Source organism: Mandrillus leucophaeus, unplaced genomic scaffold (assembly GCF_000951045.1).
Source record: "Mandrillus leucophaeus isolate KB7577 unplaced genomic scaffold, Mleu.le_1.0 Scaffold114, whole genome shotgun sequence".
Taxonomy (NCBI): domain Eukaryota; kingdom Metazoa; phylum Chordata; class Mammalia; order Primates; family Cercopithecidae; genus Mandrillus; species Mandrillus leucophaeus.
The window spans coordinates 337,199-351,390 of record NW_012099654.1 but is presented as its reverse complement, the minus strand read 5'-3'; the positions used below and the strand labels follow the sequence as shown (position 1 = coordinate 351,390).

The window sequence follows — 14,192 nt, the reverse complement described above, 5'->3', positions numbered from 1 at the left end:
ATAGGTGGGAACTGAACAATGAGAACACTTGGACACAGGATGGGGAACATCACACACTGGGGCCTGTCGTGTGGTGGGAGGAGGGGGTTGGGATAGCATTAGGAGATATACCTAATGTAAATGACGAGTTAATGGGTACAGCACACCAACATGGCACATGTACACGTATGTAACAAACCTGCACGTTGTGCACATGTATCTTAGAACCTAAAGTATAATAAAAACATTTTTAAAAAGATACATCATTAAGTTATTTATTATTTATTTGAAGTTTTTCTTCTTTTTTGATTAGGCTCTTATAGCTATAAACCTCTCTTTGCGTACTGTTTTTGTTGTATCCCATAGGGTTTAGTATGTTGTGTTTCCATCATCATATGTTTCAAGAAATTTTTCAATGCCCTTTTTAATTTCTTCCTTGACCCACTGGTCATTCAGGAGCATATTGTTTAATTTCCATATGTTTATATTGTTTGAAAATTCCCCTTGTTTTAGATTTCTAGTTTTATTCCACTCTGGTCACAGAAGATGCTTGATTTTTTTTTTTTTTAATGTTTTAAGACTTGTTTTGTGACCTAACATATGCTCTATCCTTAAGAATGATCCATGTGCTGATAAAAAGAATGTGTATTCTGCAGCTCTTGGATGAAATTTTCTGTATGTATCTGTTAGATCCATTTGATGCATAGTACAAATTAAGTCCAATGCTTCTTTGTTGGTTTTCTGTCTGGAAGATCTGTCCAATGCTGAAAGTGGAGTGTTGAAATCTCCAGCTATTATGGTATTGAGGTCTACCTTTGTCTTTCTCTCTCATAACATTTGCTTTATATATCTGGGTGCTCCAGTGTTGGGTGCGTATATATTTAAAGTCGTTACATCCTCTTGCTGAAATGACTCTTTAGCATTAAATAATGACCTTCTTTGTCTCATCCTACACTTTTTGTCTTTTGTAAGTGTAGGAAGAGACAGACATTTTGTCTGATATAAGTATAGCAATGCCTGTTCTTTTTCGGTTTCTACCAACATGGAATGTCTTTTTCCATCCTTTTCAGTCTACGTCTATTTTTATAGGTGAAGTGTGTTTCTTGTAGGCATCAGATCAGTAGGTCTTGTTTATCCATGCAGTTACTCTATGTCTTTTGAGTGGAGAGTTTAGTCCATTTACATTCAATGTTATTATTAATAAGTAAGAACTTACTCCTGCCATTTTGTTACTTGTTTTCTGGTTGTTTTGTGTTCTCTTGCTTCCATCTTTTCTTCCTGTTTTCCTTTTAATGAAGGTGGTTTTCTCTGGTGGTATGATTTAATTTCTTGTTTTTTATTTTTTGCGTATCCATTTTACATTTTTAGATTAGAGGTTACAATGAAGCTTGCATATACTGTTTTATTAATATAATCCACTATTTTAAATTGATGACAACACTGATTGCATATATCATCAAGCAAAAAGAAAACTAATAAAAATTCTACCCTGCTTTTTCACTTTTTGTTGTTTCTACTTATGGCTTATTGCACTGTCCATGTCTTGAAAAGTTGTTATAATTATGTTCAATCAGTTCATGTTTTAGTCTTTCTACTCAAGACATGAGTACTTTACACACAATTCTACTGTTACAATATTCTGCTTTTCTGTGTACATACTATTACCAGTGAATTTTGTGCCTTCTTAAAATTTCTTCTTGAATGATTTCTTCTTGCTTACTATCATCCTTTTCTTTCAGATTGAAGAGCTACCTTTAGCATTTCTTATAGGACAGGTCTAAGTCTGTTGTTAATGAAATCCCTCAGCTTTTGTTTGTCTGGGAAAGTCTTTATTTTTCCTTCACATTTGAAGGATATTTTCACTGGATATACTATTCTAGGGTAAAAGTCGTTTTCCTTCCTCACTTTGTGTCATGCCACTCTCTCCTGGCCTGTAAAGGTTCCACTGAAAAGTCTGCTGCTACATGTATTAGAGTTCAATCACATGTTGTTTCTTTTCTCTTACTGCTTTTAGGATCCTTTCTTTATCCTTGACCTTTGGGAGTCTGATTATTAAATGTCTCAAGGTAGGCTTCATTGGGTTAAATTGGCTTGATGTTCTATAACCTTCTTGTACTTCAATGCTGACATCTTTCTCTAGGTTTGGGAAGTTCTCTGATATTATTCCACCGAATAAACTTCCCATCCCTATCCCTTTCTCTACTTCCTCTGTAAGGCCAATATCTCTTAGATTTGCCCTTTTGAGACTATTTTCTAGATCTTATAGGTGTGCTTCACTCTTTTCTTTTTTCTTTTGTCTCCTCTGACTGTGTATTTTCAAAGAGCCTGTCTTCAAGCTCACTAATTCCTCTTCTGGATCAATTCTGCCACTAAGAGACTCGGATGCATTCTTCAGTGTATCAACTGCATTTTTCAATTCTAGAATTTCTGCTTGATTCTTTTTAACTATTTCAATCTCTGTTAAATTTATCAGATAGAATTATACATTCCTTCTCTGTGTTACCTTGAATTTCTTTGAGTTTTCTCAAGATAGCTATTTTGAATTATGTGTCTGAAGGGTCACACAACTCTCTGTTTCTCTAGTATTGGCCCCTGATGGCTTATGTAGTTTGTTTGGTGAGGTGATATTTTCCTGGATGGTCTTGATGCTTACAGATGTTCACCAGTTTCCGGGCACTGAAGTTAGGTATTTATTGTAGTCTTTATAGTCTGGGCTTATTTGTGCTTATCTTACTTGGGAAGGCTTTCCAGGTTATTCAAAAGGACTTGGGCCTCAAGCCCAATAATGTTGTGGTTCTTGCAGACTGGTAGAGGTACTGCCTTGGTGGGCTTGGATAAATCTGGGAGAACTCTCTAGATTACCAGGCAGAGACTCTTGTTCTCTTCCTTTGTTCTCTTCCCAATCATTGTGCGCTCCCCCCACCAAGTGCAGAGATTCTCCATGCCACACTGCTGCTGCCAGGGGATGGGAGAGCAGAGGCACTGGCAATTTAAGACTGTCTTTCCTACCCTCTTCAGTGCCTCTTTCAGCAATATGAAGTTAAAACCAGATACTGTGATTGCCCACCTGATTTTTGGTTATGATGGTGCTTTTTTGTGTGCAATTAGTTGCTAAAATTTTGTGTTCCTGCAGGGGCGACAATCAGTGCAGCCCTCTATTTGGCGATCTTGCTCCACCCTTCAAGATTTGTATTTAAAAACTAAGATCTAGCATATAAAGGAATGAAGTACTATATTCAAAAACATACATGAACCTTGAAAACATGCTAAGTGAAAGATGCCAGAAACAAAAGGCTACATATAGTCCAGAAAAGGCAAATCCATAAAGATAAAAAAGTAGATTAGTAGTGGCCAGGGGATAGAGTGAAGGGAGACTGGGCAGTCTCAGCTATGGGATTTTTTTTAAGGGGTGATGAAAATATCCTGCAATTACATACTGGTGATGGTTGCAAAACTTGGAAGTGATCAAAAACCAATGATACACTTCAAAAGAGTAAATTTTATAGTATAAAATTATGTCTCAATTTAAAAAAACCAAATTTGTGCACAAAGTGTGCTCACTGGTATTGTTTCTAACTCCTCTCAAAGGACAGCTCTGGGAAAGAGATGTTTCTATATTCACTTCATGTATGACACATGAACATGCATATACACGCATCCAACATCTAGCTATTGATACATAAAACCCACACTGCTATCTCCAATTCCAGTCTAATACCATGAGGCTCATTCTGTCCTTCCCCCTATTCAGATTTGTAATTCCCTCTTATGACAGCAAGAAATCTGAGAATCTCAGAATTGGAATCCGGACAGTTCAGCTCTCCTAACCATTACCTTTAGGCTGACCATTTACTTTAACAAAACTACAACTTACTGAATAAAATTCAGCAAACTTCTCTTAACTGATACTCACAGTGATACTGTCCAAGAGTTTGGCCATATGTTTAATAATTTCACCATGTTGAACAGGTTGCATTTGCAGTAATTTCTTTATAACAACCACACTTTCAGCAACAACTATTTCTGAAAAAGATAGAAATTATTCATACTAAATATGTATAATTCAATTCAAATGCAATATGCTTGGTAAAATGTAAACTTAAATTAGAAAGACATTCTATTCAATACATGCCTTAAAAGACTATGTGCAAAGTATAACCGCCCTGAGTGCACTTCCAAATCTGAGGTGTGAACATCTGTCTCAACTAGAAGAGTTAACTTTAATTTCTAACCTCTGTTGCTGTCTCCTAGCTTCTGTAGTTCCCTATCTCTGCATCTTTAGATCAAGAAAGCAAGAGAGGTTGGATTATGCTGCCCACCATAGTGTTCTATGTCTTTGGCTTTTAACCAGGTCCTCAAATACTGCTCTTTGATTCCTATAAATTATATAGTTGAAATCAATTATCTACAATCTAAACAACATTTTCCCTATTCTGCAGAAAACAGCAAACTAAAACACTAGAAAACAATTTCCTTAAGCGAAATGTCCAGAAAAGTGAGTAGTAAAGATGAGTGGTAGTAGGAAAGACGTTACTGTAGAAATAGCATGGAGTGCGAAACCAGAAAGAATGGGATTGTGAGCTGGATTGTCTCTATTTGTTCTATAAAGTCCACTCTGCCTTTCTTTCCCCAGCACTGTGCCTGAAGAGGCCCACCTGTAGTCTGCCTCAACCAGACTCCCTTGGTCCTGGCTTACAGCTGTGTTTAGTCAACAGAAAGCTTCAGCAGGAGTTGGGGGAGGGAGGAGATATTTATTATCCTGGATCCCTACTCTGCCAGCCTCCTCTACCTGGTATCACATGCAATCCCCTACTCAAGGTACTGCAAGTGCCTCTCTTCTGCAGGGTCTGGTAACTGCTTCTGCTCCTCACACCCCTTCCCTTTAATCTGAGGTATGGTAAAGGCCTCCCACGATTGATAGCCTGTCAGCTCTAGGGTGTTACATTATATCTTGTTGGTTTCCCTTAATCCTGCCCACAGTTTACAAATAGTTCATTCACTAAATTCGCTTCAATCATCCCTTTTAAGTGTGCCATCTGTTTCTTGCCAGAGCCTTAACTAGTATAGTAACTGCTACTAGATGTGGATAGGAAGCAAATCCTCAAACTGGGATTACGGGATTGAGTTATCACTAAACTGGCCAATCATTGGTCCAGTTTCTTTTTGGTGGTACTGGTAAAGAAATGTACTATAACTCATCTGAGAACCTGACCTTATGAAATGAATCTTATATAATGTGTTATTAATGCTAGTGATGCCAGAGAAATAAATCAACATTGTCTTTACTTATTATTTTGATATTTTTATTAATACGGCTTCATGGCTATTAGGAATTCCCCTAGTGTATACTACAAAGGTTTATTTTAATATTATATTAGAAATACCATGATTTGTGTCCTATTACTCTTTTTTTTTTTTTTGAGACAGAGTCTTGCTCTGTCACCCAGGCTGGAGCGCCGTGGCGCAATTTCGGCTCAATGCAACCTCCACCTCCCAGATTCAAGCAATTCTCCTGCCGCAGCCTCCTGAGTAGCTGGGATTACAGGCGCACACTACCACACCTGGCTAATTTTTTATTTTTAGTAGAGATGGGGTTTCTCCATGTTGGTCAGGCTGATCTCAAACTCCTGACCTCATGATCCACCTGCCTTTGCCTCCCAAAGTGCTGGGATTACAGGCGTGAGTCACCGCGCCCGGCCTACTGTTTCACTGAAATGCATTTTTTATACAGCTCCCTTTAAGAATATAAACAAAATTCATCATTCTAATCCTTAGTAAATATATGTATTTCAAACTGTTTACCTATTTATCCATAAGAATAATAAATTAACTAATATTGACCAGGCACAGTGGCTCAGCACTTTGGGAGGCTGAGGCAGGAGGATGGCTTGATCCCAGGAGTTCAAGACCAGCCTGGGCAACACAGAAAATCCCATGTCTACAAAAAATACAAAAATTAGCCAGGAGTTAATAGTACGTGCCTATAGTACCAGCTATTCAGGAGGCTGAAGTAGGAGAATCACCTGGGCCCAGGAAGGTTGAGGCTGAAGGGAGCCGTGATCACAACACTGCACTCCAGCCTGAGTGACAGAGTGAGAAAAGAAAAAAACAAAAAAAAAATCTAGTATGATTTAACTAAAAGCTAACTAATATTAATGCTTTAGTTTACAAAACGACATCATATTTCATTAACGTCTCACAATAATATAAGGTAGGTACCTTATTATTATTATTTTAAAGATGAAGAAAGGGAGATGCACTGGAATTATATCACTTTGTCTAGAATTCAAACTCAGAACTAGGATGTACATTCTACCTATATATGTTCTATGTTATTATAAGCAAGTATTACTTTTTTTTTTTTTTTTTTTGAGACAGAGTTTTGCTCTTGTTGCCCAGGCTGGAGTGCAGTGGCGCCATCTCGGCTCACTGCAACCTCCACCTCCTGGATTCAAGCAATTCTCCTGCCTCAGCCTCCCAAGTAGCTGGGATTACAGGCACCTGCCACCACACCCACCTAATTTTTTGTATTTTTAGTAGAGATGGGGTTTCGCCACGTTGGGCAGACTGGTCTTGAACTCCTGACCTCAGGTGATCCACCCACCTCGGCCTCCCAAATGCTAGGACTACCGGCATGAGCCATCGCACCCGCCTATAGGCAAGTATTACTTCTATAACGACTACCTCTTGGTGCTATGAGGAAAGCAAAGGTAAATGAGAATTAGATTCTGCCCTCATCAAACTTACACTCTAGTAGAAAAATAAATGGTTATGTGATTACTATGCAAAGCTAAATTTGGTAAGTGTGGTTTTAAAGAATGCACAGTATAACAAATTTGTATTTTAAAAATACATTATTGCAAAACTAGCCTAAGTAAGAGAAAAAATGTCACATAATTTAATTATCTACAAGCAGAGGCAGGATCGGTTGTGGCTGAAAAATGTGTTTGGCATCATTTATCTTTAGGAACTACATTAGTTTCCTATTGTTGCTGCCACAGATTACCAAAAACATAGTGGGTTAAAATGATGCAAATTTATCATTGTACAGTTCTAAAGTCAGAAGTCTAACATAGGTCTTATGGGACTAACATCAAGTTGTCAACAGGGCTGTGTTCCCTCTGGAAGTTTTAGGGGAAATCTGTTCCTTCCCCGTTCCAACTTCTCAAGCGTGCCCACTTTCCTTGGTTCAAAGACCTCTTCCAAGAATCACATTACCCTGACCTTCTGACATCTTCTGACTGACCTGCCTCTCTCTTTCCCGTATAAAGACCCACATGATAACATTAGGTCCATCCACATAATCTCCCCATCTATAGAAACTTGACTTAATCATATCTGTGAAGTCTCTTTTTCCATGTAAGGTAACATATTCACAGGTTCTGGGCATCTTTGGAGTGCAGTAATTCTGCCTACCACAGGTGCCTTCTCATTCCCCTCAGGTAATTCCACTCTGCTTCTCCTTTATGCTACCTCTTGGTTTCCAAAGACCTCAGCACGTTGGTGCTACTCTATCAGAAGCACAAAATGATCCTATGTTTTAGATATTTCCTAACTTCCTCCTTGTCCTCAACAAAACTTAATGGACCTAACTCTAAAAAGTACAGTCTACTATCATACCCATTTTACAAATGAAGAATCTGGCGCACAGGTAGATTGGGTAATTTACTCAGGATAGCTGTAACATTCAATATAGGTGGTATAGTCCTACATGTAAGCAAATAGCTGGCAAGAGAGTAAGTGGTCACTATATAGGGAGACTATAATATATTTGTCTTACATTACTATCTCCCTCCAATAGACTATGAGCTCTATAAAGGCAGGAACCTTTTATAAGTTAAATAAATATCCTATTAATATGCTCAACATTTATTAAAGATCTCAACTGATTTAAGTCTTCAATAAATGCTTACTGAATTTTTTTTTTTTTTTTTTTTTTTTTTTGAGATGGAGTCTCGCTCTGTTGCCCAGGCTGGAGTGCAGTGGCGTGATCTCGGCTCGACAAAACAGTCTTCTGCCTCACTCCTTTTAGAGTAGATGGCAATAAGGTTATTCAAAAAAGCAAATTTTGCTAATATGTTACCTAAAATAAATTACCTAAGTCAACTAAAATGTAGATTTCTCTTACTAAAGGTCTATAAGAAATTGGTTTATCAAATTAATCTTAGAGAGTAATAATGGACTGTTTTAGGGCAAGTTTCAAGTCTGCTTAGAAAGGCTCTTAACAACACACACACAAAACTAGAAGTCCAAGAGAAATATATTAAACATATATAAAAACAATTGAGCCCAAATGTCCCTGAGGTTTAAAGGTTCATTATTTGAAGAGATGATGAGGTATTCATTTCAATGTAAAAATCAAAGAATTACAGATTCCTAGAGCCTTAGAAGATTTTACAGATTTTAAAGAAACTGAGTCTTCATTCACAGTATTTATTCCTAAAAGTAGATCTTTTAATACAAAGAGGAAGGGGCTCTATTGTCAGGATGGCTATGTTAAAGTTAAAAATACTATGACTTTCTTTTATGTGACTAATTTTGATATAAATATTCTCCTTATTTGTTTTACCTCTCACTTTTACTGAGCCAGACTTTCAAACTACAAAAAATAGTGTAGCATATGTGATACAGAGATAATTAATCAGGTATTATGGGCTAATGATGATTATGCAAATATAATCTAGACAATACAATTTAAGTTTGTTAATATTCACTGCAGGGGAAAAAAAAAACATGGTTAAGAGTTTTATCAAAAAACAAAAGCCTAACCATTAAAATATCAGAATTTAAAATAGTAAATCCTTCTACTTTTAGAGAGGGAGTATATATTATATTAGTCTTTCATTTTCTATTTATAAAACAATCTAGTCTTCCCTTAAAAGTGATGTAGGGGTAGAATATTTATCTTTTAAAGTCAGTAAAAATATTTGTTGAGAAATTAAATCTGAAGCAGAAATAGCTGCTTTAAAATCCAAAGCTTGAAATTTACCATCAGAAAAAAAAAGTCAAAAAATAAAATTGAGAAAATTTGAATATATTTTGTATTTGAATGAACTAATCAGTGTTCTAACTAACTTCCAGTGCTTTCCGTATACAACTAAAATGTAAAAGAACAATTGCCATGGCAAATCTTGGTTCATAATCTTTAATGGTACAAGGTTATTTTCCCAAGGTATGTATTTTATTTGGTCGAATAGAAAGTCATTATTAAAGGCACAGAAAAATTTCTTCAAAACACATTTTTAAAGTCACATTTTAAAATGTGACATAGAAACAGAGATAAAAGGATTAGTTATTGTTAAAAGTAGAAAGAGATAGAGTGGATGACACTTATCATCCTATCTCCACTAGCTATTTTGTAGAGATAAAAAAATTTTTAAACCTATTGTCTTGATAATTTTGGTTGGCATTTATTTGGAGTTTTAATACTACAGGTAGAAAAATCTTTAGTCATAATATCTTGAGTTTACAGGTACAAGTTTAAAATTTTATGCTCACAACAAAAATCAGTGTTATCTGGGAATAAAGTTTGTTCTAATTTTTTTCATCAGAAATACTTTCAACAATGTTACAGTTTTCTAAAGATAGCTACATGTGGGAAAAGGTAATTAGGGATTATAGGATTCTTGTACTAAAAAGTTATTTTTCAAATAAAATGTAATCAATTTTATTGTTTTACCTCATGGGCTGCTATATCATATATGTCCATATCTAGACATGACATAGACATAAGTATATTTTAAATCCCATAAATAATTTCAATGATTTTACAAAGAAAATTATGCTTTTCTTTAAAAAGTCTCATTTTAATTAAATACGTAATTATAATAAAAGTCCTTTAAACAAAATTATTTTAAAGGTAAAGTTGGCTTTTCTTTCTTTCTCTAAATGGCTCCATTTATTTTAAAGCCTTACCCACAGAAATAACTGATGCTTTGCCATAGAACAATATGGGATCTAGATTACATATTTTACTGGATATTACCTATCCAGTTTTACCAAACACTTAGATATTGTTTGGCTTAAAAACATAAAGCTACTCCAAGTTGATGGCTTTTAAATCTAGTTAATTTTGAATATAAAATTATTAGGTGAATTTCTGAGGAAAAAAATGTTGAAGGTATAACATGTTTTTTGATCTAGCCACTTCTCCATGTTATAGTCATTTGCCTGCTTTTAGCACCCTCTGCAGGTGAACCAATATTATGCATGACTTACATGCCATTAAAATGCAGTAAAAAGATGGAAAGGATACAATCAAGGTGATTAAACTGTAAAGAAGTAAAACATATTTTCATAGATCTGTTGCAGTAAAACAAATACTACCAGCTAGTTAACGGCCTATTTTACTAAAAAAAAAAAAAAAAAAGAAAAAGAAAGAACCCAGAATATGCATATTTATGTGCATTTCAAGGATAAAGTGCTACTTATTGTGACCATACTACTGACATAACTGGAAAAGCTCAAATGCAAAGTTAGAAAAAGTTACAACTTGGAAATAATACCAAGAATATTCAAATTATAAATCACTTGAAAACAAAATAAAACTGTGAACTTACCATCCCTGTTGGACAGCAGACAGACCAAGCCATTGAGGCACGTGTCAGTTACTTCCATGATGTTGGTTGCACATCTGCCTATAGTCTGAATAGTGGCTGCTGCAAATTGTTTATCCTGGCTTTTCACATAGGTCTAAAAGATATTATTTCAATTAGTTTACACATTGGTATTATCGAGTTAACCAAAAATCTGATTATATTAAATTTCGTCAATATGTAAGAATTCCGGAATATATAAACTTCTCATAAGCACAATATGAGGACCAAGTGATGATGTAGATTAATTTCATTTTGTTTTGATTTTTTTACTTAACGAATGTGCCTATGGACGAAGCACATTTTCAAGCCAGGCTCATTCACCTGTGGCCCTAGTGGCTTGAGACTGCAAAACAGATAGTAGGAGCAGTCACCCAAAGACAGCAATTAGTTTAAGTGCAAGGTTGAAAGAGATGATGAGAGCTCTCTCTTTGGAGGTTTCAGTTCATTTACCAGCAGCATCTGTGAATCTATGGAAAAAAAAGGTCACTTTTTCAGAGACACTAAATCTAAGAATTGGGAGAAAAGGAAGAAAGGGACCAGTAGGCTATTTACAAACATTTCACTTTCAAAATCTATCACAATGGTGGTAAAAGAATAATAGTTACAATGAACAGTATTTCAATAAAGACTTCAAATACTCACCTTACAATAAAATAAAATACCATACTTTTGAAACCAGTTTTCTTTAAAAGTATGCTTTAAAAATATACTGTAAAGGGTATATGTGTGTGTGTGTGTGTGTGTGTGTATATAATATATATGTACCTGTCTCTTATACACATCTAGATGTGTATAAGAGACAGGGGTATATGTGTGTGTGTGTGTGTGTGTGTGTGTGTATATAATATATATGTACACTATATATATTATATATATACACTATATATATAGTATATAGTATACACACACTATATGTGTACACACGCTATATATATACACACACTATATATAATATACACACACTATATATAGTGTATATATATACACACACTATATACATACAAATTTAAAAATAAAGAAATAAATCACTGATTTAACAACAAGAAGTTAAAAGATCTTTTAAAAATTTATAATAGCCCTAGAGAATTTCACTTTCGTTAGAACCTTCCTAATTTTTACATGACAAAAGCTTCCACTGTTTACAGAAATATACATACTTTATATCATATATATGAAATTTGAAATGTCATTAACAATTGAAATTTTTAAGAAAGAGTCCCAACCTCAAATAAGAAGTATACAATGTAGACTTAACACTATGGTTATCAAAAATGCAAAAAAAGTATATACATTTAAGTGGTGTCTAAACAACAAATGGAGGAGAAAATCTAAAGATATCTAAAAAAATACAAATCTGCTAAAAATGGTACCCACAAGGTGATTAAATGTTGAAGAAATAAATTAATTAAACTCTCCTAGTTTTTTATATTTAAAAGTGTTCCTGAATAATTTAATTTCCTTAACTAAAAATATATACTTATGAGTCTTTAGAAACATTCCCTATTTTACCCAAAAAGTTGCTAAAAGTATAACTATGAGCATAACACCAAATATAGACAGAAGGTACAAATTTAGAGAGTGATAAAAATGAATACATGAAAAAAATATACTTAAAACTTTGACTGAAAAACGGACCTTATTAAACATCCCAATATCAAATGAAAAGACTAGATGACCAAAATTTTGAAACAGGTCTAGTATGTGCCCTCTATACAACCCATTCCATAAGATTACCTAAGTCTCCCTTCGTACAATCCTAGGAGACTTGATATAAGCAAAAAGTAGACAGTGAGAGGACACCCAAAGAGACTAGACAGGACAACAGGAAAGGAACAAGAATAAACACAAAGACCAGTACTTTAAATAAATAACATTATAAGAATGAAGTGAAAATCAAATTTAAGCAATGATCAACAGCTACAAGATTACTGAATAAGAACATAAAATACTATATTTTCTGTCATATAAATGAGTGCATTTCCAGAACATCTTAATTTTTTAAGAAATTTGTCTAGAAAGATACACATCATAAAAGTAGAGTCATCCAGGTATGAAAATATAAATTATGGACATGCCATATTATTCTACCACTCCTGTAAAAAATTTAAAAATCACATAGCTAAAAAGAAATAGTGTACATAGTGTCTTATACCCAAGAAGAAATTTAATACTGGCATATAGGAGAACTATGGTAAAAAATACATCTCTGAAAGTTGGAAGCTGATAAAAGAAAAACTCTGTGATTACTGCATAGTATGTGGTGTATTTTTGTTAAGAAAACAGATAATGGAATGTAAAAGTCATGATACTGATGTAAAGTTTTCTACTGCTGTGCTCTACCACTAAGGTTTCAGAGATGACCTTTCCATCATAAAGGGTATGATGTCCATGAAGTAGTTTTTGAATAATATTTTGGGGGGAAATGCAGCTAGGAAGATTCTTACATGGCATAAAAGTACAACAAAACAAATCAAAATATAAAACAGCAATTTAAAAAATCATAGTGGGGCAATTATAAACAACATTTTTGAGCTATATATGAGGCCACGGGGGTAGTGTCAAAAATAGTGATAGGTCAATAAAATAGGAACAACCAGGTAAGAAATGAAGCCACTTTCATGACCACAGAGTACAGAAAGGACTATTTATGTTGGCAGCACAAAAAGATGAAATTCTTACCAGAAATGCAATTTCAAACAAAGACAGAGTTATAAACTAAAGTCCTTCAAAGTCTATGAAAATATGAAAGAGAATACTATGTTTTCCTTAAATTATAAATTTGTAATTATTCTTACAAATTTGTAAATTTCTTAGTTGTCAACCTTGTACCAATCACTATTTTATGTACATAATTACTTATTTCTAGATAGAAAAAGATGCATATTTAAGACTGAACATATGTTTTAGAAGTTTTTTATAATTAGCACTGTACACAAACCTGAAATTCTCGAAGAAGAGTTGATATGTTGGCTTCATTTGCCAAGTTTGTCAAAATTTCAAGCTGTAGAAGACAAAAGAGAAAGTAAACATTTAAAAACAATGGTAGCAAGATGAATTTAATAGAGTATAGGCATTTAATTGAAAGTTTATTTCACTTTTAAAAATCACATTGTCGGCCAGGCACGGTGACTCACACCTGTAATGCCAACACTTGGGGAAGCCGAGGCAGGCGGATCACCTGAGGCCAGGAGTTCAAGACCAGCCTGACCAACATGGAGAAACCCCGTCTCTACTAAAAATACAAAATTAGCCAGGCATAGTGGTGCATGCCTATAATGCCAGCTACTCGGGAGGCTGAGGCAGGAGAATCGCTGGAACCCAGGAGGCAGAGGTTGCAGTGAGCCGAGATCGCGCCATTGCACTCCAGCCTGGGAAACAAGAGTGAAACTCTGACACACACACACACACACACACACACACACACACACAAAAAATAACATTGTCGCCAATGTGGTAAGGCATTACACCCTTCAGGTCAACTTAGTCTACTTTCTTATGTTCACAAACTGATACCAGACAATTCCTAGTTCTTTGAAAATAATTTAGAAAAGGAGAATCCTACATCTTCACTAATTGTTTGCTCAATGCAAACTTACAATTTATATCTAATTAACT

The 14,192-nt window shown here is 34.8% G+C and overlaps 1 protein-coding gene across 1 annotated transcript in view; it reads right to left on the bottom strand.

Annotated features, from left to right (window-relative positions):
- Window positions 1–14,192, bottom strand: part of AP3B1 (adaptor-related protein complex 3, beta 1 subunit) — a 328,165-nt gene that overhangs the window by 153,369 nt on the left and 160,604 nt on the right. Inside the window, 3 exon segments of the mRNA XM_011996198.1 lie at window positions 3,893–4,002; window positions 10,539–10,671; window positions 13,516–13,578. Of these exon segments, the coding sequence (XP_011851588.1) occupies window positions 3,893–4,002; window positions 10,539–10,671; window positions 13,516–13,578 (306 nt within the window).